General features: G+C 39.3%; 1 protein-coding gene across 1 annotated transcript in view; it reads left to right on the plus strand.

The window, feature by feature from the left end:
* Window positions 1-24,830, plus strand: part of plcb3 (phospholipase C, beta 3 (phosphatidylinositol-specific)) — a gene marked incomplete at both ends in the record, with an annotated part of 60,996 nt that extends 36,166 nt beyond the window's left edge. The window contains 33 exons of the mRNA XM_079257803.1: window positions 4,167-4,235; window positions 8,812-8,946; window positions 9,230-9,309; window positions 9,397-9,450; window positions 9,639-9,711; window positions 11,528-11,628; window positions 11,777-11,943; window positions 12,747-12,893; window positions 13,029-13,186; window positions 14,215-14,297; window positions 14,524-14,608; window positions 15,242-15,392; window positions 15,547-15,648; window positions 15,745-15,818; window positions 15,901-15,997; window positions 16,216-16,300; window positions 17,553-17,677; window positions 18,948-19,102; window positions 19,195-19,356; window positions 19,453-19,552; window positions 19,976-20,080; window positions 20,349-20,440; window positions 20,611-20,752; window positions 20,932-20,987; window positions 21,356-21,479; window positions 21,651-21,760; window positions 21,916-22,025; window positions 22,393-22,552; window positions 22,687-22,763; window positions 22,840-22,929; window positions 23,078-23,135; window positions 23,223-23,309; window positions 24,525-24,830. Coding sequence (XP_079113929.1) covers window positions 4,167-4,235; window positions 8,812-8,946; window positions 9,230-9,309; window positions 9,397-9,450; window positions 9,639-9,711; window positions 11,528-11,628; window positions 11,777-11,943; window positions 12,747-12,893; window positions 13,029-13,186; window positions 14,215-14,297; window positions 14,524-14,608; window positions 15,242-15,392; window positions 15,547-15,648; window positions 15,745-15,818; window positions 15,901-15,997; window positions 16,216-16,300; window positions 17,553-17,677; window positions 18,948-19,102; window positions 19,195-19,356; window positions 19,453-19,552; window positions 19,976-20,080; window positions 20,349-20,440; window positions 20,611-20,752; window positions 20,932-20,987; window positions 21,356-21,479; window positions 21,651-21,760; window positions 21,916-22,025; window positions 22,393-22,552; window positions 22,687-22,763; window positions 22,840-22,929; window positions 23,078-23,135; window positions 23,223-23,309; window positions 24,525-24,830 — 3,720 coding nt within the window. The remainder of the gene's footprint in view (window positions 1-4,166; window positions 4,236-8,811; window positions 8,947-9,229; window positions 9,310-9,396; window positions 9,451-9,638; window positions 9,712-11,527; window positions 11,629-11,776; window positions 11,944-12,746; window positions 12,894-13,028; window positions 13,187-14,214; window positions 14,298-14,523; window positions 14,609-15,241; window positions 15,393-15,546; window positions 15,649-15,744; window positions 15,819-15,900; window positions 15,998-16,215; window positions 16,301-17,552; window positions 17,678-18,947; window positions 19,103-19,194; window positions 19,357-19,452; window positions 19,553-19,975; window positions 20,081-20,348; window positions 20,441-20,610; window positions 20,753-20,931; window positions 20,988-21,355; window positions 21,480-21,650; window positions 21,761-21,915; window positions 22,026-22,392; window positions 22,553-22,686; window positions 22,764-22,839; window positions 22,930-23,077; window positions 23,136-23,222; window positions 23,310-24,524) is intronic.
* Window positions 24,831-25,745: the final 915 nt, after the last annotated feature.

The raw sequence follows: 25,745 nt of genomic DNA on the forward strand, positions 1-25,745 counted from the left end.
TAAACAAACATGGAGAAAGACCGTAGCAGACACGTTTCAGAGCAGGCTAATTCACTAAAAGATGACCAGCCAACCAAAACTAATGAGCTTGCTCATGAAAGAGAGAAAATTTCTGTCACATGGATGCAATTTGGACAGAAAAAGACCAACGTGAATAAAATCAACAAGTGAATAAAGAATAGAGTCAAGCCCTAGAACTGAGGTCTACCGAGTCCCCACAGGGAAGTGTCACTGCCTTGCACAATAGCTACAGCCTCTGGCTAGCGGATGCTGTGGCTAGAGACAGATTTGTGCAGAAACCACGAACCCCCATGTTCCTCCAGCACTGCGTTTTGTAGCTGGGGGGATTCTGGAAGGGAAAAGTCTTCCACCTTAAAGAATCTCTGTGGCGTAGGTGCGTTGTGAATCTATTGCTTTCCATCTTGCTCGTAGCTGCTGAGCTGCTGTTTGAGATTCAGTCATTTCTGCATGTGTATCCACAACCTTCCAACTATCCACACCCTGATACACTCCCAGACCTCACTCCCACATACTTGTTGCTTCTGCCATTTTTCAAAATTAGGTAGTGGGTGGAGTTACGCAAAAAGTAAGGGTGTACTTAATTTTTTTAAATAATACAAATACTGCAAAAGGTAAAAGTGAAATGGTTCAACTGTTTTTACACTGAATGCGGACTTTATCTGAAAATGTGCTCATTCAGTTTTTAACCAAACAGCCTTGCAGTTAATCATGTTACTTTTTTTTTTTTTTTTTTTTTAACATAAATGAAAATAGTTTTGTATTGAACTGTGGATTAAATTAATCTTTGCACAAGTTTGTGTGAATTAACTTTAATTTTATCTTGAAACATTGCTTGCTCCCTGTAATATGTAGTTGCAGATTTTGTCATCAAAATAGAGGATGCATATTTGTATTTGTCTTTTTTTTAAATTAAGAATCGTTTTTTGGATAATTTACTGGAAGCGGTTGTCTTTTTTTTTTTTTTTTTAATTTTAATTCATTTTAAGTTACACAAACATGTTGACATGCAGTTTTATTTTTTGCATTTGTTTCCTTACTGTATCTAACTTAAAACCTTTTTACCAGAACATTGCACCCCAATTATTTAATCATTCTTCTGAACCTTTTATTGATGTCTCACAATCTTCATTAGCGCAGCTGATATGCAGTTGTTTGGTTTTATGTTCAGTCTGAGTTTAAAGCACCATTAATTATGTCTTTTCACCACTTCAGATCAGAACTAATAAAATAAAATGATTCCATTTCTATCAAGCAGTATTCAGCAAACCTGCACCAGAGTTCCGATATCTGATTCATAACAGCACAAGTTTCTTTTTCACTTCCTTTGAATCAAAACCACTGATCAGACCAGAATGCATGGCAGCAAAGGGTTTTTTTTTTTTGTGGAAATGCAACTTCTGCTGGGATAGCATTCTGGGAAGTGTAGGCAATCATAAAGCCAAGGCAGAAGGGAACAAAGAAAGCTGATGGCAGTTTTGATGTCCAAAAAAAAAACCAAACTCAGTAAATTAAAGTAAATGATAGCACTTCATCACAGCATGCTTCCTGGAAAACTCACCCAGACTCATTTGGCGCTGCAGTGAGCCTGCAGCTGAGTCTGCAGTGATGAATGGGGAGAGCTTCACTTGAGCCTTACACAGACAGATGAATGGAGGGCTACAGCTGCCATGACTAGCTAAATATTACACACTGAAACCCACAGCTACACACATGCAAACTGAGCAGAGGGCTGAAATATGTTAGGAATGTGATTTCAGAGATGACTGACCTTCACACAGACATGCGCGCCACGTCATGTGCTCGGATACACAACAATGCAACAAAACGCATATCTCACTTAATTTCCTGATCACACACTGACACATTTACGCTAATCAACAGTGAATATTTGTCGCTAGGAGTTGTTTGTGTGTCACATGGATCTACTGACGGTGTACTGACTTGCTTAGGTTTTCTACTCTTACTTGCACACACATGCACTCTGACATACACACCCTCTTTTGCTCAACAGGTCTGGATGTTTCACAAGTGAGGACCTGCACATCAATGATGTGTCGATGTGCATATCAACAGATCTTAAGTGTGTGTGTGTGTGTGTGTGTGTGTGTGTGTGTGTGTGTGTGTGTGTGTTTGACAGTTAACATTTTCTCACTGGCGAGTGATGTAAAAGACAAAGTTGTAGTCTCATTACTGTGGTCTCCAAGGAGTCACCATGGCAGTGGCAGAATGAAACCATGGCCTGTGGGAGAGGGGGTGTGTGTGTCTCGTATAGACCCAGAAGTGGCTTAATCTCCCAGGAAGTAAGTAATTCTCCACAGGCCAATCAGAGGACAAAGTTTGAGACAGAGCTAAATCCAATTGGTGCAACACTGCTGACCTTTATTTCTAACAACCAATCCCAGGGGAGCCCACGGCCTGCAGGGAGGTGACATCACAGCGAGAGTGAGATCCTGTCAAAAGACCGAAGAAGGCGTGAATTTCAATACCTAGACAATGATGCTTTCTGTGAGTGTCTTTTTTTGGAAAGTAAAAATGGAACAGGGACTTTGGACAAGGTTACAAGCGACTAGAACAGAAACCCACATGTTTGATAGGATAAAAACATTTTTCATATTCAATAAAAATTCAAACTGGTACAAAATTGTATGTAAAAGCCCCGCAGTGAAGATGCAGAGCTGAAGAGGAACACAAAGAGAGAAGATGGGACACAAATGAAGGAAAAAGCTTGAGGAATGAGTGTGGGTCTAAACAAATATTTACACAGGACGATGGATGCACCCTCCCCCTTGTTTATGGTTGGATTTATGACCAAAAACTCCTCCTTCAGTCCAGTTATCTCATTTTTATTTTTTTTGTCTCATATCTGCTTGAAGCCAACTGTGTCATCTTGGTTAATGGTTCTCGGTCCTCACTCGTTTCCCACTGAGACAAAACCAGAATAAACTGAAATCAGCTTCTTATCAATAGCAGTGGACTGGATTTGCACCCAACAGGGACAAAATCCTGCTAATTTTATGACTGACTGACTGAATTTATGGCTATTTTGTTCATTCACTATTCAATAATTACCCTGTCTAAAGAACTAAAGCTGCCATTTGGAGGAGTATTGCAAACAGAGCTGTGTTGTATTTTGTGTGTAATAAATAATAAAACTTCCGTCCTTCCACTCTTCTGACTTTTTGTTTCTTTTCCTTGCTTACACGTGTGCATCTGTGCCGCTGCAGCATCAAGGATACAAATGTTTTCCAAAGATAGGTCTAAAAAAAAAAAAAAATGTTTGTGCATTCTTGGCTATGTATGTCTCTCTGTTTTCCGCTCACACAAACGCACACAAACACACAATGCTCATATGTCCCCGGTTGTGTTTCGTGTCCCGAGAATCAAAAAGATAAATAAAAGAGATTTAATGGAAGAAGATGAAAGGCTAGATGAAGCATGAACTTTTAGCCTAGGGAATTAATTTCAGCACAGACTTGTATTCAAGTTCTTTTTTTCCCCCCATCCATCCAAAAGCAAACTTTTGTGCACGTATGCTCACTGCTTTTCACATAAACTGCATATTGTAGTAGAAATACTTAATGCATATTCATCCTTCCCTATCATGTAAACAAAAGTACACTTCTTGCTGCTTTTTTCTTGTTCTATAGATGATCTGAAGACTTTCCTTACATTGTAATTACATTGTGAACACAGACTACTTCAGCTGCCTTTTCAAACATGCAGCATATGCATTCATGTCATTACTCTGTCCCGACATGCTTTGTTACTAATGCAAAACAAACTTGTTAGCATATCAGTACTGGATACAGATATTTATGACTTTTAAAATCAGCTTTTTTCCTCACACTTTCCTGGGAAGTTTCTTGATGGTTATATGTAACACCCATTAAGCTGAAACTACTATCTGAGCATTGGGTGAAGATAATTTCACTGCAGTCTGTTCTGACTTGATTCACTGTGGTTGTGAAGGATCACTTAACATCCACTACAGTGATGTGGGTAATTATGACATTTGTAAATGGACAGGAACCATTCCTCCCCTTGCATTGTAACTAATCTCGTCATTTCCTCTTTTCCTTTTAGTTTTTATTGTAAAAATGCACCACAGGTCATAACACAACTCCTTTGATATTTCTGTGTTTAAGGAAGTGGAGATCCTGGACATCAGCACCATCAGGGACACCAGGACAGGAAAGTACGCCAAACAGCCAAAGGTTGGTAACATGTCAGAGTTGGATAGACAAGCTGCCACTTCCTACTGTTAACTTTCTCCTCAGACCACAAATGTGATGCTCAAGTGTGACTGTCGGCAAGCAGTGTTTGCATGTGTGTGTGTTTCCTCACTCCATTGATGGTGCAAAGGTGACGGAGTGTTAATGAGCTGGCTGACAGATGGGCTGTCAGACAGGAAGTGATATAACCAGTGACTGTTAGTGAGGAAGTCATTGTGTAAGAGTGTATATGTTGTGTAGACTGCGATATAGCGGCGTATTTGTATTAAATAATTCAAACATACGATTATGTTGACATAGTGCAGGTGAGTGAATCAATTTGGTCAGCAAATAAAACTTATATTGATGTACTTAAAAACGTGTAGTTATATTATTAGAGCTGTAATTGAGGTTTCAGCGAGCTTATTTACAGAAAAACATTATTGTGTTGCAATTTTATAATAAAAGCACACTGTCAACCTTTATTTGAGGGTATTTATATCTGCAACCAAAATATTCACCAAAGTATGGATGATGTGCAAAATGTCAATAAAAAAGGAGAGCAATGATCAACAAAGATATTTTATAGACAATAGAAAATGTATCAAATGACGACAGATTTGCCAAAAAAAAAAAACCAGAAAAAGAAATGAGTTCATCGTAAACGCAGACTTCAGCATCACTTACACACAGCGCCGATGTTTCTGTCAGTCTAGAAATTCCACAGAAACACTCTGCCAAAAGCTTTACAAGGACAGCTTCTTGGGTAAAGAGCAGCTCCAAGAAAAACTATTTACTCTGAGGTCTGCGATGTGTCTTAGGTAGCATGAATACTGTCTTTGGAATCTTTCTTTCTTTCTCTTATTCTGGTGGAGCGGGTTGCGTACTGATCTGCAGGCTGCTCATTTCATCCCCAGCCCCTTCAGTCCACATGTGGGTGTCCTGTGGGAACATACTGAACCCAAATTACTATCCCCCGAGGTGTGTGTGATACAAAAAGTACTCTATGTTTATATGTGGGGGTGTGTGGATAGATGTGACTTGTGTAAAGCACTTTAAATAGTTGATAAGATTTGAAAGCATTACATTAAGAGACTGTGGCCGCTTCATAAAAATTCACATTGTGAGTAGGGCTGAGTATCACCATTAAATTCCTGAATCAGTTGGATTCACAGCAGCCGGATTTGATTAAATCTGATTGGCTTTAATGTTGATCTGTTCACAGATATTTATGTAATTGCAGCTTTTCTTGAATATTAAAGACATCATTGGATAATACTGAGTGCGTTTGCATGACCATCAAACTCCGATGCTTGGGAGTAATCAGATTACTGTAATATTCCAATATGACTGCATGTCTGCATGAATTTCTGAAATACGATATTTAAAAAAATCTTTGTTTACATTTATCAGTCAATTATTTGTCTGATTTTGGAGTATCTGCGTGCATGGTGACATGGTCACTTCCTGTTTTTATCAAAACATTTGGTGTTCTTTGAACAATAGTGGGGCTGCACGGTGACATAGTGGTTAGAACTATGGTCTCACAGCAAGAAGGTCGCTGGTTCAATCCCTGGCTGTGGTAGGGTTTGGGCAGTGGCCTTTCTGTGTGGAGTTTGCACGTGCTCCCCATGTATGCATGGGTTCTCTCCGGGTACTCCAGCTTCCTCCCATAATCCAAAGACTTGCATGTTAGGTTAATTGGTTACTTTAAATTGCCCCTAGGAGTGAGTGTGAATGGTTGTTTGTCTCTGTGTGGCTGGACTGGCGAGCTGTCCAGGGTGTACCCTGCATTTTGCCCAAAGACTGCTATGATAGGCTTCAGCTTCCCCACGACCCTTCATTGGACTAAGCGGTTAGGATAATGAATGAATGAATAAATGAATGGACAATAGTGGAGTCCACTGTCCACTGCTAATATCACAGGCAATAAGCTGCTACATAGTTTACAGGAGAATGTGATCTGAAGGCGAATAAAAACAAATTTGGCGTTATCTTGGTGAGACAAACTGATTTTGGCGTCACTATTTATCCTCCTTATTTGTGGAGTTTCTGATAGGTTTCCAGCCTTACATCGACATTTTTATTATCACGTCTTCAAAAAACAGATTTATTAAATTATTGTAAAAGATCAGAATTTGGCATTTTCTCAGCGAGAAGCTGATTTTTGACAGAAACAACACAGGAAACATGTCAGTTGTCTCACCGAGAATCTGTAAGTCATGCAATCAAAGGGGTCGCGGTTGTCACCAAGAACAGGAAATGTATTTTAAAAAAAAAAAAAGAAAAGAAAATCAATCCCTGAGTTTCATGCAATAATTTATTATTTGTATTGATTAATGTCAGTCCATGTTTTTTCTAAATCCAGCTGTATTTCTGAGCAAACCTTCTAAGCTGTGTATGAAGATTATAATAACTTTTGGGGGAAACAAATGATAATGTAGAAATTATATTAGTGACCACTCAGATTGGTGTTACAGGGATGCTGTTTATTATGTTACCAGCTTCCATAAGAGGGTTAATTGTGCAACCAAGCACTCTTCATAGGGAGGAAATAGAGGATAAACCCGCAGAACATTTGCCACTGAAGATGTGGTTTAGGGTTTTCAAACCTAAATTTATATTGATTCTTAAAGCTTTTAAAGTAATTTAAAATAGTTTAATTGACAAAAACTAGACAGTTACACAGCAAAGTGGTGTGGGCAGATACTGGGATGAGTTCTTAGTGAAACAACACAACAAATTAGACAATCATTTGCTATACGCTAAGGAGGTAAGGACGAAAGAGGATCAAATATATAAAAGTCACACTAAGATATGCTCCACTCTGGCTCAGTACAACCCTTTGTTTTGGAAACTTTCAGATTATTATAACATGAGACTTATATGAAATCTCCTGTTTAATGATGAGATGAACTTTTGGTTTATTGGTAATACAAGAATAAATTTCAGTTCATATTCAGGTTCAGATTTAAAACTGAAACATCAAAGTTACAGAGGTCAGAAAGAAATTGTGTGGAGGTAACATACACTGTATCTAAAAAGATGGACGTAGCCTCCGTGACGTCACCCGTAGGTTTCTGAAGAGCTGAATTAAAGCTCGGTGGGCGGTTCCTACCATCGCCATCTTGGCAGAGACATGCGTCTCACCCGGAAAAGACATATATGGGCAAAGAGGTGGAGCTGAGAGGGGGGCTGTGAGCATCATAGTGGATGATTGAGATCGCAAACTCTGACTTTTCTGTAGCTAAGAGCTAACTGAGCTAACCCGGAGCTAACAGGAGCTAACCAGCTAACGGAGGTAAGCGGGCTAAAGCTAAGTCACGTTGTTAACTGGCTAAAAACAGCGGTTGTTCTACGTTCTTCTGACTTGAAGTGGAAGATCGGGTACCTGTCAATCGAAAGGGCACGCCCCCAAATTATGCCGAACTCCGACATTAAATTACTTTTAAATGGGTGAGTTAGAAAAAAATTCACTCCCCCCACAGTTGTCATGAAGGTAAACCTAACCTATTAAACCTAAAATGGATTTTTGAACCAGGCTGTAAACATGTTTATTTCTGCTGTGAAGTTGGTCTTTTTAACATGGGAGTCTATGAGGATTTGCTCTGTTTTGCAGCCAGCCCCTAGTGGATGAAGAGGGAACTGCAGTTTTATGCACTTCTGCATAGGCTTCACTTTTAACCGCCGGAGGCTCCGTCCATCTTTCATATACGGTCTATGGGAGGTACTTGTTTTTCTTGACAGACAGGAAGTTCATGCAGTACAAAAACTCACTGAAGTAATGTATTTAATTTGCATTTTAAGTAATGTTTCAGTAGCATACTTCGTTCAGTCACTCAGGCAAAGTAAAGCAAAAAAAAACCAAACCAAAACAAAAAACCCCCACTAAAATCAAAGAAAATATCCCCAATGGTCCTTAAAGCATCTAAAATCTTCACAGGAAAAAATAAAATCAAAGTTAAAGATAAAAAGTAAAAGGAAAAAAATCTGCCTCAGTACAACACAAGTTTCCGGTAGGAAACAAGATAAGCTGCAACAGCAACCTTGTTAAAATTCGTTGACCTGCTGTAAAACAAGTTTGAATAGCTGGCACATCTAAGCAGTAACATCTTTACATGTGTCCATCAGCTGTAGTTCCGCATGCATAAAACATATCATTCATCATTGCCAGCTGTTTTTCGCCTGAAGTTTCGCCAACATGTTTCCCTTAATTTGCTGCTTGGATCTCAGATAAAAAGTGGCATATATTCTGTAAATTAGAGACTTTAATCATGAAGTTTGGAGTCTTGGAGCTGTTTCTCGGAATATTGCCCCTCCCCCGTTCTGTAATCCGAGACATGATGGAGGAAGAGTGATCCATAATTGAGAGACAGACACTGCATGTCCGAGGGAGTTAGTGGACGAAAAAGGAGGAAAGAGTCATTTAGTTAATTAGATCAGAGTGCTACGCCGCATGCATCATATTTACTGCTCTCAGGAGGCAGACATGGGAAAGAGTACGTCTGCTGGGTGTTCATCTTATTGTTTCTGTCTAGGTTATAAGACATCTTAAAATACATAAATTTGTGTTTATCAGGAGCAAAAGATGCGGGAGGTGCTGGGTCTCGGTAAGGAGAATGGTGAAGGCAAGCTGGTAACCATCGTCTACGGCAACGACCTGGTGAACATCTCCTTCCTTAACTTTCAGGCTATGCAGGAGGATGCAGCAAAGGTATCCATGGAAACCGCCATCTTATAATGTTCTCAAATGACCTATACCTTCACATTAACTTGTGTTTTTTTTCTGTTCCTCCTTCTGCCAACCTAATTTGCTCTGTACCCTGAGGCCATATGCTGATTGCTAACTTTACTATGTTGACTCAAAGGCATGTGCTTGTTCAGGAGCTGTTTCATTGTGTGTGTTTCACATTGTATATAATGATCGTTTCACTTAGTTTTGTCATAGATTGATGCCGTACAACAACCCAGTTTAATCCACTCCTGTGTATTTCCAGATTTGGACAGATGAGTTGTTCACTTTGGCCACAAACATACTTTCCCAGAACGTATCCCGGAACACCTTCCTTCTCAAAGCGTAAGACTTTGTGTGTGTCTTGTCTTGATGTTTCACAGTTCATAGATATTTCAGCTAACGCTTGCTCTACTTCTCTGTCCGCTTCAGGTACACAAAGTTAAAGCTGCAGTTGAATCAGGATGGGAAGATTCCTGTGAAGAAGTGAGTAACGGCTTCATTGACCACTTTTTCAACTCTGCACACATTTAAACACAAGAGCTTTCCACTTCCTCTTTCTCTTCCACTTCTCTATTTCTCTTTCACTTTCTTAGCTTTTTCTTCAATTCTAAGTTGAGAATAGTATAGTTCAGTCACATTAACTAAGTCTCTTATAATTCTTTGTTTTTCAGTATTCTCAAGTTGTTTTCTGATAAAAAGCGAGTGGAGACGGCTCTGGAGCAGTGCGGCCTGGTCAACAACAGGGTAATCACTGAATGCAATCACTGATCACAGAGCTACTAGAAATATGCATGTGCTTGTATCCCCTCATGCACAAAGATGGGATGAAAAAGTCTCTGAACTCTAAGGTGCAGATAATTCTGTTGCATTCTTGACATGTCTTGAAAAACAATGAAGGCAACAAAAAGTCTGCAAGCCCATCCAGGAGTAGCATGAAAGCAACTGTATATTTAGACTTTAGACAATTATTAAACCCCAAAAAGTTATTTTCCATGAAAATAATCTCTAAAAAAAATGGCATGTATGTGACATTATGGCTTCAACCAATTATTAATGCGTGTTTTTATAAAATCCCACTTTTATCGCAGCGACTCACCTAGCTGTGGCTTCTCGCCCTTAACTTTTGTCCACTTTGACAAAAGAACTATATATAAATATATACATATGTGTGTAGTCTGGCATAAGCATTTATATGTTGAAACCAAATGACAATGCCAGTTTTGGTTATTGTGAATACAGTTTTTTTCATTTTCTGAATGGTCTACAGCGGCCAGCACATTGAGACTGTAGGCATGAATTGTTGGCAATGAAATGATTACCTAAAAACAAACTTTGTTCCTTTATATTTGTTCTGGCACATGCCAGCCCACAAACTTACCAAAATGGTTCCCTGAGTTGATTTCAAGTTGGAAGAATGTTTTTTTTTGTTTCTTGTAAAGTTGTGGTTGTGCTTCTGTTCCAAGGTGGAAATGCTCAACCACATTTTTTTTAATGGCTTTAAACACATATTAAAACTGGCATTTTTGTTACAGGCTAAGTGTTTCTCTCCATGGTCCAGGCTCTCCTAGGCTAAGCTAAGCTACCTTGTAATGGTGTTGTATGTACAATACAGCCATAAGAGGAATATTTACACTGGAGTTGTATCATTTAGCTACTTGAGCTCCCCTGCAACCGTGAATTGAAATAAGCGAGTATATGGATAAACTGGGAGGAATTATTTTTCCAAAACTTGAGTTAGCAAGCTTATATAAACTAAAATACTTGCTCATATGTGGTGTAACTATTTTATTTTTTTGTTGATATTACTTAAATCACTCTTCTCAAACCAGCTAATCCGAGTCAAGTATGATTTAAGTGTTTCTCTCTATTCTTCTGTGACAAGCTTGTGTGCCATGTACGATAACTCAGCCTTGTAGTTTGTTGGTAAAACAAGGTTTCATGTGTCTTGAAAGATCAGTGCAATCTTGACTTAAAATCAGTGTAGTCACAAGACATTTCTCACTGAAAAAGAGACCAGACAATGCAAACTGTGCTGTCAGCACTTCCACTGATGCTGCTGTACTCTGGCGCCCCCTGCTGGTCAGCTTTGTGAACAGCTGCAAAGACTTCAGCCTGAAAGTGACACCAGTCATTCTTAATAGCATCGTTGTTGGTGCATGGCGCTAAAGTTAACTTATTAAAAATGAATTATAAATCATTCTCATCTATAAGTTTTTTTTAACATGATGAGTAAGATTGGCACGAATGTGTTGGTGAAGACAGATGGTTCACACCGTTATCTGTCTCTACGTCAACGTCTTCACAGCTCAGAGCTACAAATCTGTTCACTTAACAAGTTCAGTGAGGGGAAAGCCTGAAAATGAAAACTGAAAGTAAATTATAGTAATTTGTCTCTTGTTTTGAGGAATTTACTGAAGTTGGTAGATGACCAGTATTAGAAGTAATTTTATTTACAAAGTAGCATGTTTGACTGAATAGGATTTGCTTTACATCTTCTGGCTCCATTAGTCTATTTTCTCTTGTATGTTGCTACACAATCATCTCTGTCATCCGCTTGCAGGCAGAGGGAATAAAACCAGATGATTTCACATGGGATGCTTTCCAGAAGTTTCTTGACAGCTTGTGTCTCCGACCTGAAATACAAAGCATTTTTGAGGAGAGGTATGCAACACCCATGCTGTGATTTGACATTTTTATTATCCTTCTCTTTTGCTAGAATAAATATTAGCCTTCATCACCCTAAATCCTGGAGTTTTAGGCTATCTGTTCACACACACACTGGTTAACACGCTTGTGTCTTTTGCTGCAGCGGCTCGAAGAGGAAGCCGTTCATGTCTTTGGATCAGTTAATGGACTTCATCAACCGCAGGCAGCGAGACTCCAGGCTGAATGAGGTGCTGTACCCCCCGCTGAAAAGAGAGCAAGTCCGACAGATCATGGAGAAATATGAGACCAACAACGGCCAGCTGGAGAGAGGTCTGTAACTGTGCTTACATATTAAACATGATTTACGCTTCTGTGCAGAGCTGCTTGTGACCTTTGGGATTTTTTGTACAAATTATGCTGTGAGTCAACAACAGCGGCAGCAAAGATGACATAGTTCTGCTTGTTTTAGTTTAAACAGCTCTGTTTGGGGTTGTCACTGATGCATTGGTTTTCTTAAAGCTGCTGAAGAGCCCTACAAAGAGCTGCTATGTCTTATTTATCATCATTTTATGGGCAGCAGCACAAACTTAGTTCATTTTTAGGTGTGCTTTTGTAGTAAATGTGTGTTGTTTTTTTAAGCTACAGCGAAGTGAATCACAATTTGTTCTCTTGAAACCTTTGACCTTAGACGTGACAAAGCTGCATCTATTTTCAATTCTGGTGTGAAATCTTAAAAGGAACATTATGCTAGTTTGATTAAATGTCCTGCAACATATTTTACTGTGGTCTTCTGTGGACAAAATGTATTAAACCTGTGAACAAACGGAACCACAAGCAGCTCTGCCAGGACTCTTCTAAGCCACAACCTGCAAGATGATCCCACATCCAGCCCAGAGTGTTCAGATCTAACCTGGAGATGACCCACTCAGCTGGTTGATGCCTGTACTAACAACAGGAGCTTTTGTGCTCTTCAGAAGTTTTCAAAGCAGATTATGCTAATTTATTACCCTTCAAAATCAAATCAATTATTTTGATCATTGAAACAGATGAATGCTGGTTAATGCAATCAGCTGTCAAAGGAAGTTTTATTGTTGAATAATTGAGGTAAACATCTGTCCGGCTCTCTTTTGCAGACCAGATCAGTTTGCTGGCTTTCTCTCGCTATCTGGGAGGAGAGGAGAACGGCATCGTACCCCCAGAGAGGCTGGATGTTATTGATGATATGAACCAGCCGCTGTCTCACTACTTTATTAACTCATCACATAATACGTACCTTACAGGTGGGATTCTCACAGACTCATACAATTTAGTCCAGCCTGGCTGCAGCGCTTCTTTTTGCCTGGTGTTACATATTTAAGGTGGAGCTCAAAAAGTCTCAAATTTGAATCTTTAAATGCCTGTCTGTCTGTCCTTAGTGGGTCAGCTGACAGGCCTGTCGTCAGTGGAAATGTACAGGCAGGTGCTGCTGACCGGCTGTCGCTGCATCGAGCTGGACTGCTGGAAGGGTCGACCACCAGATGAGGAGCCCTACATCACCCATGGCTTCACCATGACCACTGAGATCCCTTTTAAGGTGCGTATATTTCTGCAGCTAGGTGTTTGTTTTTATACTGTTTAATGTTGACACCTGGATCAGATTCACTTACCTGTGATATAATATTTACTGTATAGCAGTTTGACAAAATATGTAGCCTAATGTTAAACTATTATACTATATGTTAAACTACTATAAACTATTATTTGTTGTTTTTTTTATCTGCGACATTTAGCATTTCTGTAGATGTGTATGGGAAACTCAGAGATGCTGTGCTGTTTCTTCTTCTCTTATTGTTTGGAACATGAACACATTTTCTTTTTTTTTTAACATTAGCATATTTTCTTTTTCTTTTCTTTTTTTTTTTTTTACATGAACATATTTTTAAAGAATTTAGTGTTTGGACCTTGAGATCTTCCTTCAACTTGTTAAATGATAATTTCTCTACATGATGCATAATGGAGGCAAGAGTCAGATGATATTTGGAAAAAACGGTCTTACTTTGCCTAAAAACCTGTTTTTATTACTGATCTGTTTACACAACTCACTCAAAAATATAGAAAGAAAATTAGATTAATTTAAAATCAGAAAAAATAATGTATCCTGAAATAAATACAGATGTGTGGTGTATCTGTAATGTTTAATGTAATGTATATGTTAGTTCATCTAAGTTCATAAGTTCATCTGTACCTTAAAGTGGAACTATTATGTGCATTTCAGGCTAATTTATTTTATTTCTGAGCCCTGAAGGGCCGGGATTGATCGAGTCATTGCCACAAATCGCTTTATTTACTTCAGACCGACCTCAAACTCAAACTCAAACATGCGTTTAGGTGATAAAAAACAGTGCCGTTCACATGTCTGATGAGGATTCAACACTGTAATACTGTAGACTCAGGATGTATTTTATCACCAGATTTATTCAGCTTATAATCACGTATATTTATTATTTTAATATGGGCCGAATGAATTTATTTAACACGGACAAACATGACATTTCTTATTCTGCCTTGCTTTAAATCATATTAATGAATTTATTAACTTTCTTCTTTTTCTCTTATATGCAGGAAGTGATTGAGGCGATAGCAGAGAGTGCCTTCAAGACCTCACCTTACCCTGTCATCCTTTCTTTCGAAAACCATGTAGATTCGTAAGTTTCCTCCGTATTAAAGGCCAACCAGCTTGTCACAGTTTATTTGGGTTCTTAATTTTTAGACAAGTCCAATTTATTTATTGCCATTAAAAAAAAAAACCTCAAGATTTTAATTTAAATACTTCTTCTACCACCTCCAAGCATCATTGTCAAGTTGTCCAATGATGCTTGGAGGTGTTTTGGATTTTAGTTTAAACCTGACTTTTGTCTGCCGTCCATTCAGTGCTAAACAACAGGCCAAGATGGCAGAGTACTGCAGGACAATCTTTGGAGACGCCCTGCTCATCGATCCACTGGAGAAATATCCGGTATGATTACAGAAGACTGCTTTTGACTGTGTTCATCATTAGTAAACCTGCAAACCATTTATTTGTGTCAATAACTTTGTACCAGACGTAACACATAATGCATTTCTTCCCCATAAACAATGTCGCTCTGAAAACAAAGTCCAGCCTGGCCTGTGATCCAGGCTGCAGGTCCTGGTTCTGTTGGACAAGCAGAACTCTGTAATGAGAAAATGAATATTTGGCAAAACACGAATTATCCTGGATTTTAATGAACATAAAATGGTTATATACACATCTGGATGCAGGAGCAAGAACTAAGATGTGTTCTATGTTTCAAAAAGCGTTGCCTTCAGGCTAAACATGAAAGTATGGGAAGATTTAGCTTCAACCTCTGTTGACCACATCTCAGCTTAAGCAGTCATGTGTGGTTTTAAACATCCAAACCGTTGATTTAATATGATTTCAGGGATGTTGAGTCTTAGTTATAAAACCCTTGTTGGCCCTGTGACTCCTTTTAAAACTGAAACATCAAATTTAGATTTGTCACATTTTCAGGTTTTCCACATCAAGTCAGATGAACAAAATATTGTTCACCCAAATTCAGCTGAGTATTGCCATGCCACTCAAAGCGGATCTATCTATGTGTGGTTTTAGCTGATCCCAGGCCAGCCACTTCCCTCACCGCAGGAGATGCTGGGGAAGATTCTCATTAAAAACAAGAAGAAGCATCGCCATCATCGGCCTTCGGAGAACAGCGGCAGCATACGACGCAAAGAGCCAGGCGATCAGTCGTCGCCTGTTAATGGTATGAATGACCAGCAGTGATTTAAGCTCCTGAAGCAGCTGATTTCACCACAACTTTATATTCTCTCAAGTCATTATTCCACTTGCCAATGTTCAAAGTTCCCATTTGTATCCAGAAGCAGTTCAAAGTTGACAGATTGCTGTTGTTTGTGGAGACTGCCCTCTGACAGATGGCGACGGAACGCAGTTCCTTTCCAACGGTGAAGAAAAGCTGGCCGAGAGGACGGTCAAAGACTCAGAGCCTCGCAAATCTCTCGGTTGGTTCAAGAAGAAGAGCGTTATAGACGAGAAGTGGTGTCAACATGTTAAACATTTTGTAACATTTTCTGCCTGCCTTTATCTCTTCCTGCCAGGAGGGGAAGGAGAAAGCGAGGAGGATGAAGAGGATGAGCCTGTTGCAGATCTGAAAAAGCCCAACTCCGACGAGGTGGGAGCATCGGGAAAGGTTGATAGATTGTTTGACAGGCTCGGGGGCTGAATGATGGATTAGTGTTATCTGCCTTACCCAGGGTACCGCCAGCAGTGAGGTGAACGCCACAGAGGAGATGTCGACTCTCGTCAACTACATCGAACCTGTCAAATTCAAGAGCTTCGAGGTGGCAGCTAGTAAGTGTGTGTGTGTGTGTGTGTGTGCATAATAAGGAGAGCGGTTGAGAAAGAAAAATACTTAAATTATTGAGACAAAAACTGTGTAGGAAGCAAGCACTTGTTAACGGGTCATTATCTTGTCACACATGCAGGAGATATGCAGGGCATTTTCATGTTGTTTAATTTGTCAGTTCTGACTGCCTTCCTCCGTTTCCTCCTTATTGTTTGTCCTCCAGAGAGGAAGAAGTTCTTTGAGATGTCCTCATTTGTGGAAACCAAAGGCATGGATGCCCTGAAGAACAACCCCGTTGAGTTTGTTGAGTATCCTTATAAACTATAAGCCGGTCCCATGAGAGTTCTGCTTTCCAAAACACAAATAGTTGTTTAAAGCTAATCTATGTCACAGTATTTCTAGACTTTCTAGCAGATTTTAAGATGATGGATATTTTGTTCATTCTCATTTCCTGTTTTGTGTGACAGCGACTGACTTGAGATAAAAAGAAAGATTGATGTCAGATTATAGTTGATGATTTTGAGAATGTGCTTTGGTTAATATGTTCAACGCTACATGTGATCTCTGCTAACATGTAGCATTGTCAGATGCAAAACAAATGACTCCACAAATGGGGTTATGGGTCAGGTCTCCTTGGGCTACAGCACCAAAAATGTTTCCTCTTTCCTACAGATTTCTGTAAATCTATTTTCAAAATCTGTGTAAATAACAAAAACAAGGAAGGAATCAAATGTACGTTTGTTGTAGCAACATATTTAGTAAACAGACAAGTGAGCTGCATCAGTCTTCTCTCCTGACTCAGCAGCAAACGTGCTCCATCAAGTCAAATTGCATCAGATTTTATTTATAAAGCACTTTTTATATTTTAAAAACAGCACAAAGTGCTTTACACATTTAAAAACACCATTCACTCCTTCACCCCACCGCCTATACACATACATACATTCATAACCAATCATACAGTTACAGTTCATGTACACACCCACACACTGTGTGTACACAAACTATAAAAAGTTAGAAAAACTTGTATAGAAAAAAAGCAAACTTGTGGCTGAATACAGAGAAACCTGAGTCAGGAAACACAATCTCAAGGGGTCGTCTGCACCAGGTCCTGCTATTTGCCTAAAGCCAGAACACCTCCACCCATGTGGCCACCTTTTGACAGGTCAGCAGGGGCACAGCAGCGATGCGCTGACACAGACCCCGCCAGACCAAGCAGATGTCCCCCATAAGACATAGATACCATAAGACGGAGATTTGCAGCTCCCAGTGCAGGCGGCCCCCACTGAGGAACTGGAGATAAAAATCACGTTACATAGACTAAGATCACAATATAAAAGAAATTTTTTTTTAAAAAGATTTAATATTTAAATAAATGCTGAAATAAAATAAAATGTACATTAAAATGCACAAAGTGAGAAAAACTGGACCTGATGTTTGACCAAACATCAGGAAGTGATTTTTTTCTGGTGCCGCTTCCAGCATGTAATAAATCGTCACTGCACATGTGCACCTCCCATTATGTCTCCAGCGTGTTGATCCTTCACAGTGCTTTCCCAGGTACAATAAGAACCAGCTGAGCAGAATTTATCCCAAAGGAACAAGGGTGGACAGCTCCAATTACATGCCTCAGATCTTCTGGAACGTCGGCTGCCAGATGGTGGCGCTAAACTTTCAGACTCTCGGTAAATACTTTCCCCACACTCGCAGTTTGCAACCTGTGTGAATACATCTACATGACTGTAAATTTGTCTTTGCATTTATCTGGATTTGGAAATTACTTTGCACTTTTCATTTTTACACTATATTTTCTGACCTCTCTCTTGTTGTTAATAATGAACAATGAAAAATGTCTTTGAGTTTCTGAAACTAATACAACTCCACCAGCAGAGAAGTTTGGATGTTATGCAATTATTTACAGATCTCATAAACTAATCTTGTATTTCCACTAAAACAAATCAGTTAGTGACAGTGAGACAGTTTGTGGTTTAAATAAAATGATTTGTGACGCTTGAATTTGATGGCAGTGAGATGTCTCCAAAAGGATAAGACATAACCATGTTCGCTGCAGCATCTCCTATAACAACCGTGTGTAAACATCTGGAAACGGAGGAGACTTGCTGCTTGAGCTTTAGGAGAGCGATGTTGTCTTCTTTGTCAAGCTTTTATTTCATTATGATCTAAGTTTTTATCAGGTGATGACCCAAACTGCTGTTTTACATAACGCGTAGTTTAGTATCGTCTTCTTGTTTGAATGTTGTTTGTTTGAATGGGAACAGATGTTGCTTTGAAACAAGTTTATGCCTTTTTGGCATTTATGGTGACTTTCCAGATGTTTAAATCACCAGTTCTACTGACACAAATGAACCCCCATCCTGCAGAGACACAGGGTTTTTGATCAGAACCTGACAACAAGCTGGAGGATCCCTCTCCTCTTTAATTGCAGCATCCATAAGTTTCCTAGAAGAATTTACCGGTTTTTATTCAATTACAACAGGGAGCATTTTTCCTCTCTGACTCTGTCATTTTTAAATGACTTTTTATCAACAGAAGACATTTCTGACTGAAGTTCTGACTGAAGTTTGCATGATGGAGCTTTAACCTGTATTTGTGATGACATGTTTACGATCAGATCTATGTGCACCTTTACTAACAAGAAACTGCCTCTAAGTACTCTTTTTGCACTAAACCATGTTACTTACATGTTTTTAACCTAAATAGCTGCAAAGTATTCTTTCAATAAAAATTTTTCCTTCTCGTATCATTACTTTTCCTGCCTTTTGTTTGGTGCAATGTCTCTCTTTCAGCATTGGATAATTCTTTTACTTTCTAATGTGAATAAAATGTTGGTGAATCAGATTTGTATTGTTTCACTGTATTGTTTATTCACACACACACAAAAAATAACCTTCTCAATCTTTTCTAATCCTCTTTCCCTTATTTGCTATCTGTCAGACCTTCCCATGCAGCTCAACATGGGCTTTTTTGAATATAACGGCCACTGCGGCTACCTGCTGAAACCAGAGTTCATGAGGAGGACGGACAAACACTTTGACCCTTTTACGGAAAATATAGTGGATGGAATAGTTGCCAATACAGTCAAAATTAAGGTAAAGATTATTTTTTATTTCTTTTATTCATACAATGTGTGAGTGCCTTATTCTAGAGTTGCTATAATAATGTCTAATTGAACCTCCGCTAGGTGATCTCAGGTCTGTTCTTGACTGATAGAAAGGTGAGTGTTTACGTAGAGGTGGACATTTTTGGACTTCCGGCAGACACAAAGAGAAAGTACAGAACCAAAACATCGAATGGGAACTCCCTGGACCCCGTGTGGGATGATGAATTGTTTGTCTTTAATAAGGTAATAAAGCCAAACGTCTGAGAAAACTTTCTCTCACCCGTCTTCTCCTGTCGTATATCTTTTCTAAACTTCTCCCACGGTGGCAACTCTTTCCAGATCGTCCTTCCAACACTCGCCTCTCTGAGGATTGCTGTGTTTGAGGAAAACGGCAAGTTCATTGGACACAGAATTCTCCCAGTATCCGCCATCAGACCTGGTAAAAACACAAACGCACACAGTCAACATGAAGTATTTATGGCAGGCTGCCTGTCCTTGAGCCGGGTTCTGCCGGAGGTTTCGTTCCTGTTAAAAGGGAGTTTTTTCCTTCCCACTGTCGCCAGTGTGCTTGCTCAGGATGGGAGATTGAGTTGGACTCAACTCAATTTGTTGTTTTCCTTATATAAGCTATTATGAATTGGCTTTTATTATGTTTTTTTTTCTCTGTCTGTACAGCGTCTTGAGATGGCATTGCCGTGATTTGATGTTATATAAATAAAGTTGAATTGAATTACAGACGTCTCTTTATGGAAACAAAGTGTAAAACAGTTCAGATGCACAACATGCTGCTCAGTGAAAACATCAGTCATCAACAGTCTTTTCCAGTCACCATTAACCATCTAATTTCATCAATTCTCCCAAGGTTACCACTACATCAGCCTGAAGAATGAGTTAAACCAGCCACTTTTACTGTCCTCTCTTCTGGTTTACACTGAAGCTCAGGACTACATCCCCAACGAACACCAAGGTAAGAACTGCAAATCTTTATATTTAAGTAAATGTTCCAAAGCCAAAACACTTATTTCCTGCTTCACCACAAGTCCAAAATATGACCTTGTATTAATTTTTCTCGGGTTTGTACTGTACTGTACTTCTAAATATTATCTAGTCATTATTATATTATTTAGTTAGTCATGCATATGACGCTGCAAGGTTTATAGGCCTTTTTGTAATGGATGAGTCAGTTGAATTTATAGCAAAGTCAAGTTTCCTCTTTTGGTTTTGTGATTACTCAGAGTACGCAGAGGCTCTGACCAACCCCATCAAGCACATCAGTGAGTGGGCCAAGAGAGAGAAACAGCTGGCTCTCCTCCTTGACGACAGCGAGGTGAGACACATGTTTATTATTAAGACATCAGACAGAAAATGCAGTTCTCTTGTTGTGCAGGGAGGTGAAAGCATGTGTGTGAGTGTGAAAACCTTCCTCCTTTACTTCTTTAATCTGTGTTGATTTTAGTCTGTATTGACTCATGTGATGTTCACATTGCTTTTGGCCAGAATTCAGGGAGCCAGCTAAGAGACGGCAAGATCAACAAAGAGACTGAAGTTATTTCAGGGGATCATCTCCCCTCACCCTTACAACTGCTTCCCCCCTACTCTTCTGAGGATTACCCTGATGTTATCAAGTTACCTACACCAGGTAGAGAAATCCACAAAGGGTTACACACATACATAGTATATATCTTTGCATAGTCACAAGTCTAATACTAAAATAAACATCCACGTTATGAGTCACTGTTTTTCATCAAACGTCTACTTTCCAACCATTTTCAGGCTCTGTTGTCATTTATGTCCATATTTTCTGTGCTCTGTATGCAGAAGGTTGTGTGGCTTTTTGCTTCGTAACCTGGCTGTATGTGGATTTGCAGTCCACTGTACCTCAGCAGGAGTTTCTAAAGTTGCATAAGCAACAAGACGTAGTCCTGCCAGGTTTAAAGTAGCTAAAGGACTAAATCATATATAACATACATGTAATTTGTTCAGTCTGAGCAGCATTTGTAAATACACTTTTGTTTACATAATTGTGAGGGATTATGTTTCCCTATTTTCTTTACCATGTTGTTAAATTCATGCAAAATATCAACGTTTCATGAATTTTAACATTATTCTCTGTAGAAACTCAAAGGTTATTTCATCATTTTATTTGAGAGTTATGAAAATCCTCCAAAACAAGATAAACACAGCTCATGTCCCTGTGTTTGCACTAAACGAGGCCATTTTTATTTTATGTGCATTTCATTAGTCTTGCATCCATTTCATGTATACTGTGTGTATGCTTTTTCTCCTTTGTGTGTGTGTGTGTGTGTTTATGTGCTTGTGTGTAGCACAAACTCAGAGGGAGGACTTGATAGCCTCTGTCCTGTCGGGTAAGGTGACCGCAACGCATTCATTTCCACATCGAAATGAATAAAATCATTTAATTTGCCAAATTCAACTGTGTGAAGAAAATATCTGTTCCGGTCATTTTCATAAGTCAGACTAACCAGAAGTGGGCAGGTTTTAATTTCTCTGCCTGTTTCTGTATGTAAATCTACCAGACATCCAGGTTCACTCTGTGGAGGAACTGAAGGAGCAGAAAAGTTACCAGAAATTCCTAAAAAAACAGAGTAAAGATGTCAAAGAGCTGCGTAAGAAACACCTAAAGAAGGTTCGGGCAAACACACTCATTTCATTCCATATGATTGTAATTTCACCCCCAAAGTTGAGTTGAATCCAGAAATTGAAAGTTAAACAAAACAAACAAAAAAACACAATCTTGTTCTGCACATGCACCACAAAACTCTTGGGATTGTCCTTGTGTAGGTGTGGAATCTGAGTAAGGAGCAGAAGAGTCGCAGCAGCCAGCTTCATTCTGACTCCCAGAGGAGACGCAGTCAGATTGAGAAACACCTCAAGCGAAGCATTAAGAAAAAGTAAGTACGGACTAATGGATGGATGAGAGTAAAAGCAAGCGATCAATTAAAAAAACAGACCAACATTAAAGCTTTTGTACCTCAGGTACAGTATAGACATAAAGCATACCTCCTATCTTTAAACATTTTCAGTTTAAGTAGCATTCATGTTTACAATATCAATATGTTTTTTAGCCAAAGCACATTAAATTTGCCCTTTTTTTGCACATTTAAAAGTGAGAGGAAATATGTTGGTCAGGTGTCATTTATCTAAAAACGAGGAACTTCTGTGGATATTTGAACCGATAATAGATGCAGAATCTAGTCTCCCTGTTAAATATGAGACGTTGTAACGCCTGACACTTATTAAATTTAAAATGTACCTCAGTGAGCCGCAGGAACAGGCTCGGCATGAGCTGAGTAAGTTGGATCAGGAGCTTGAGAAGCAGACGGTACAGCTGCGAGAATGGCAGATGCAGGAGCTCCTAAAGCTTCGACAAGAGCTTCACTCGCTGGAAAAAGAGAAGAAAAAGAACAATCTGCAAGAGGTGACGACACTGGCATCAGCTCTGAAATATAAACCAACACTCAAACTGACCTCTAAGATTCTTTAAGGCCACTTCAGTGTGTCAACACGGCGATTTACAGGCCGGTCATCGTCTGTTGTCGTGTGTGTTGTTAGGCCTTCCAGAAATTAAAGGAGACGGCCCACGAATGTCAAGCAGCCCAGATAAAGAAGCTCAGGGAAACATGTGACAAGTAAGCAAAGTAATCCAAATAAACATTACATTTGTCGTTTTGTGGGCATGAGATTGATGTTCATCTGTGTCTGCAGGGAGAAGAAGGAGCTCCAGAAAATCCTGGATAGAAAACGACAAAACAGCATCAGTGAAGCCAAGAACAGAGAGAAAGAGAAGGCTGAAATGTAGTAAACCTTCTTGTTTTTTTTTTTGTTTTTTTTAAAGTCTTTCTTCGTGTTTCTGAGTAAATGTGAAGTGATTATTGTGTATTTAGTTCATCAACCCTTGCGTCAATGTAGTTGTACGAATTTCTTTTATTTTTTTGCTCTCTAGAGAACTGAACGAAATCAACAGGAAACATATTCAAGATTCCGTAGCATTAATCCGCAGGGTAAGAACCTACACCAGTGCAGCATTTTTTCTTGTTTAAGCTATCTCCTGAAGCCTTTGCATTTCTTTTCTCCCTTCTCCATGTTAGCTGGAGGAGGCGCAGACCAGGAGGCAGGATAAGCTGGTGCTGAGGCAGCGGGAAGTGCTGCAACACATAGATGAGGAACTTCCATCAGTAAGTCCAGTTTTTCTCTGCTGGCATTAGAATCTGTTTCCACCCACTCCTTGAGTTGTAACCATAGACTGTTTATAAAGAAATGGACGGAATCTCCGTGACGTCACCCATAGGTTTCTGAAGAGATGAATTGAAGCTCGGTGGGCGGTTCCTACCGTCGCCATGTTGGCAGCGTCATGCGCGTCGTCTCGCCCGGAAAATACAAATATGGGCAAAGAGGTGGAGCTGAGAGGGGAGCCGTGAGCATCATGGCGAATGATTGACATTGAGCGAACTCCGAGCTTTCTGTAGCTAAAAGCTAACCGAGCTAACCCCGAGATAACGGGAGCTAACCAGCTAACGGAGGTAAGCGGGCTAAAGCTAAGCCACGTTGTTAACCGGCTAAAAACCGCGGTTGTTCTACGTTCTTACTTGAAGCCGGAGATCAGTACCTGTCAATCAAAAGGACACGCCCCTAAATATGCCGAACTTCAAGATTAAATTACTTTTAAACGGGTGAGTTAGAAAAAAATTCACTCCCCTCACAGTTGTCATGAAGGTAAACCGAAAATGGATTTTTGAACCAGGCTGTAAACATGTTTATTTCTGCTCTGAAGTTGGCCTTTTTAACATGGGAGTCTATGGGGATTTTCTCTGTTTTGCAGCCCCTAGTGGATGAAGAGGGAACTGCAGTTTTATGCACTTCCGCATAGGCTTCACTTTTAACCGCCGGAGGTTGCCGCTTGGTTGTAACTCATCAGATCTCAGTTATCTGCAGTATTTCCTAGTAATGAAAGAATTTAAATGTTCAGTAATGCCACCTGCTGATTGGTTTGGAGAAATGCTCCTATGATCATTTTTCCACTTTAATAATACTGGTTGGTGTTGTATCAAGCATTGTTGAAAAGCCGGATTCATTCACCTTTCCGACTAAGTAAAACTTGTAATGATCTGCATTAATGGAATAAAAAAGGTAGCTAAAATAAATTCCTTTGTAATATTATGTGTTTTGTTTTAAGTGCAAGTCACTACATTTGCTTGGTAAAATTAACCAACATATCAAAATCAGGCTTAAATTTATTGCAGAGTTCACTTGTATGGATTAAAGATTATCCATATATAAAGTTTTACAATGTATAGTTATAATTAACGAAGCCCTCTGAGCTAATTCTTTGTAAGAAAGCAAAACTTATTTCTGATTTTATTATTTTATTTTTTTTTGTGTGTCCTGTCCAGCTTCAGTCCCAGTTGGACAGAGAACTGGAGGAGGAGTATCGGCAACTACCTGAGGAAATCCGTCAGCACCTTCAACTGGAGCTCCAAAACAAAGGTCTCCGAAAGGATGCCCTGTTTTCATCTCTGTCCAATCACAGCAGCCCCAGCTCAGGTCCGCCCTCCAACTGCTCCACCCCCTCGTTCCCGTCAACGCCAACGCAGGGCTCGTGGAAGAGGAGCATGGACAATAGCACTGCCTCACTGGCTGATTCCACGTCCTCATCCACCACCCCTGTCCTGTCGGAGGCAGAGATTTCATTCACTTAGACTAATTTGTACAAATGAACATAGGTATATTCAACAGGGGTGTATAGTGATCTGAGATAGTAATGATATAGATTATTTACTAATTTTATGTCTTTTTTTTTTTTTTTATGACAGAATGTCTAAAGAGTCATAATATTGTTTATTTTGTCATTTTTGTCACATCATCATGTTTGTTGAAAATATTTCAGGAAATTATATTCAAACTTTTTTTTTAAATTTTTTTTTTTTTTTTAATTTTAACATTTTTAAATACTTGTCTTGCTTTTAATGTCTTATCCTGTTCGTTGTTTTGCAGCATTTCCATTTCTGTTTGGTTAGTAAGCTTTTCTTGGGTTTTGGAGCTTTGTAGTAGCACAGTTGTTCCTATAGGGTTTATTTTTATTTTTTTTAAACACTTCTGGAGAGCAAAAAAGGATTATGACAGAAGAAATGTAAAAGGCTCTCTTTTATCTTAAGCTTTTTTGTCCCTCAGATAAATGAGGAACTATATGAAAAAACCTAAAAGGGTGTCTGAGTGCTACAAATGTCAAAAATCAAACAAGTTTTAACTCCTAAGTAGAGCCGATTCAGGATTGAGGAGTATTTTCCTAAACTTAGAGCCAAACAAGTGTTTTGGTTTTTTTTGTTGTTTTTTTTTGCTGTAGTGGCAGCAGCTGACCAGCAGGTGGTGCTGCAATCTTATTTTAACTCTTAAAATGTTCATTCTGAGCTGACTGTACTTCCAGTCTGTTAATCGAATTATACTGTAACTTAACACACACACACACACACACACACACTGTCTCACCACAATTAGCTGTGTCATTGGTTAAACAAGTGTCTGGCTCTCCGTCTACATTCAAAATTTTAGTAAAGGTTGCATGTGTGAGGGGAGCCGTGTCCGCAACTGTCAACTAAAACAACAACCATAAAATT

The sequence above is a fragment of the Telmatherina bonti genome (genome assembly GCF_933228915.1).
Source record: "Telmatherina bonti genome assembly, chromosome: 18".
NCBI lineage: Eukaryota > Metazoa > Chordata > Actinopteri > Atheriniformes > Telmatherinidae > Telmatherina > Telmatherina bonti.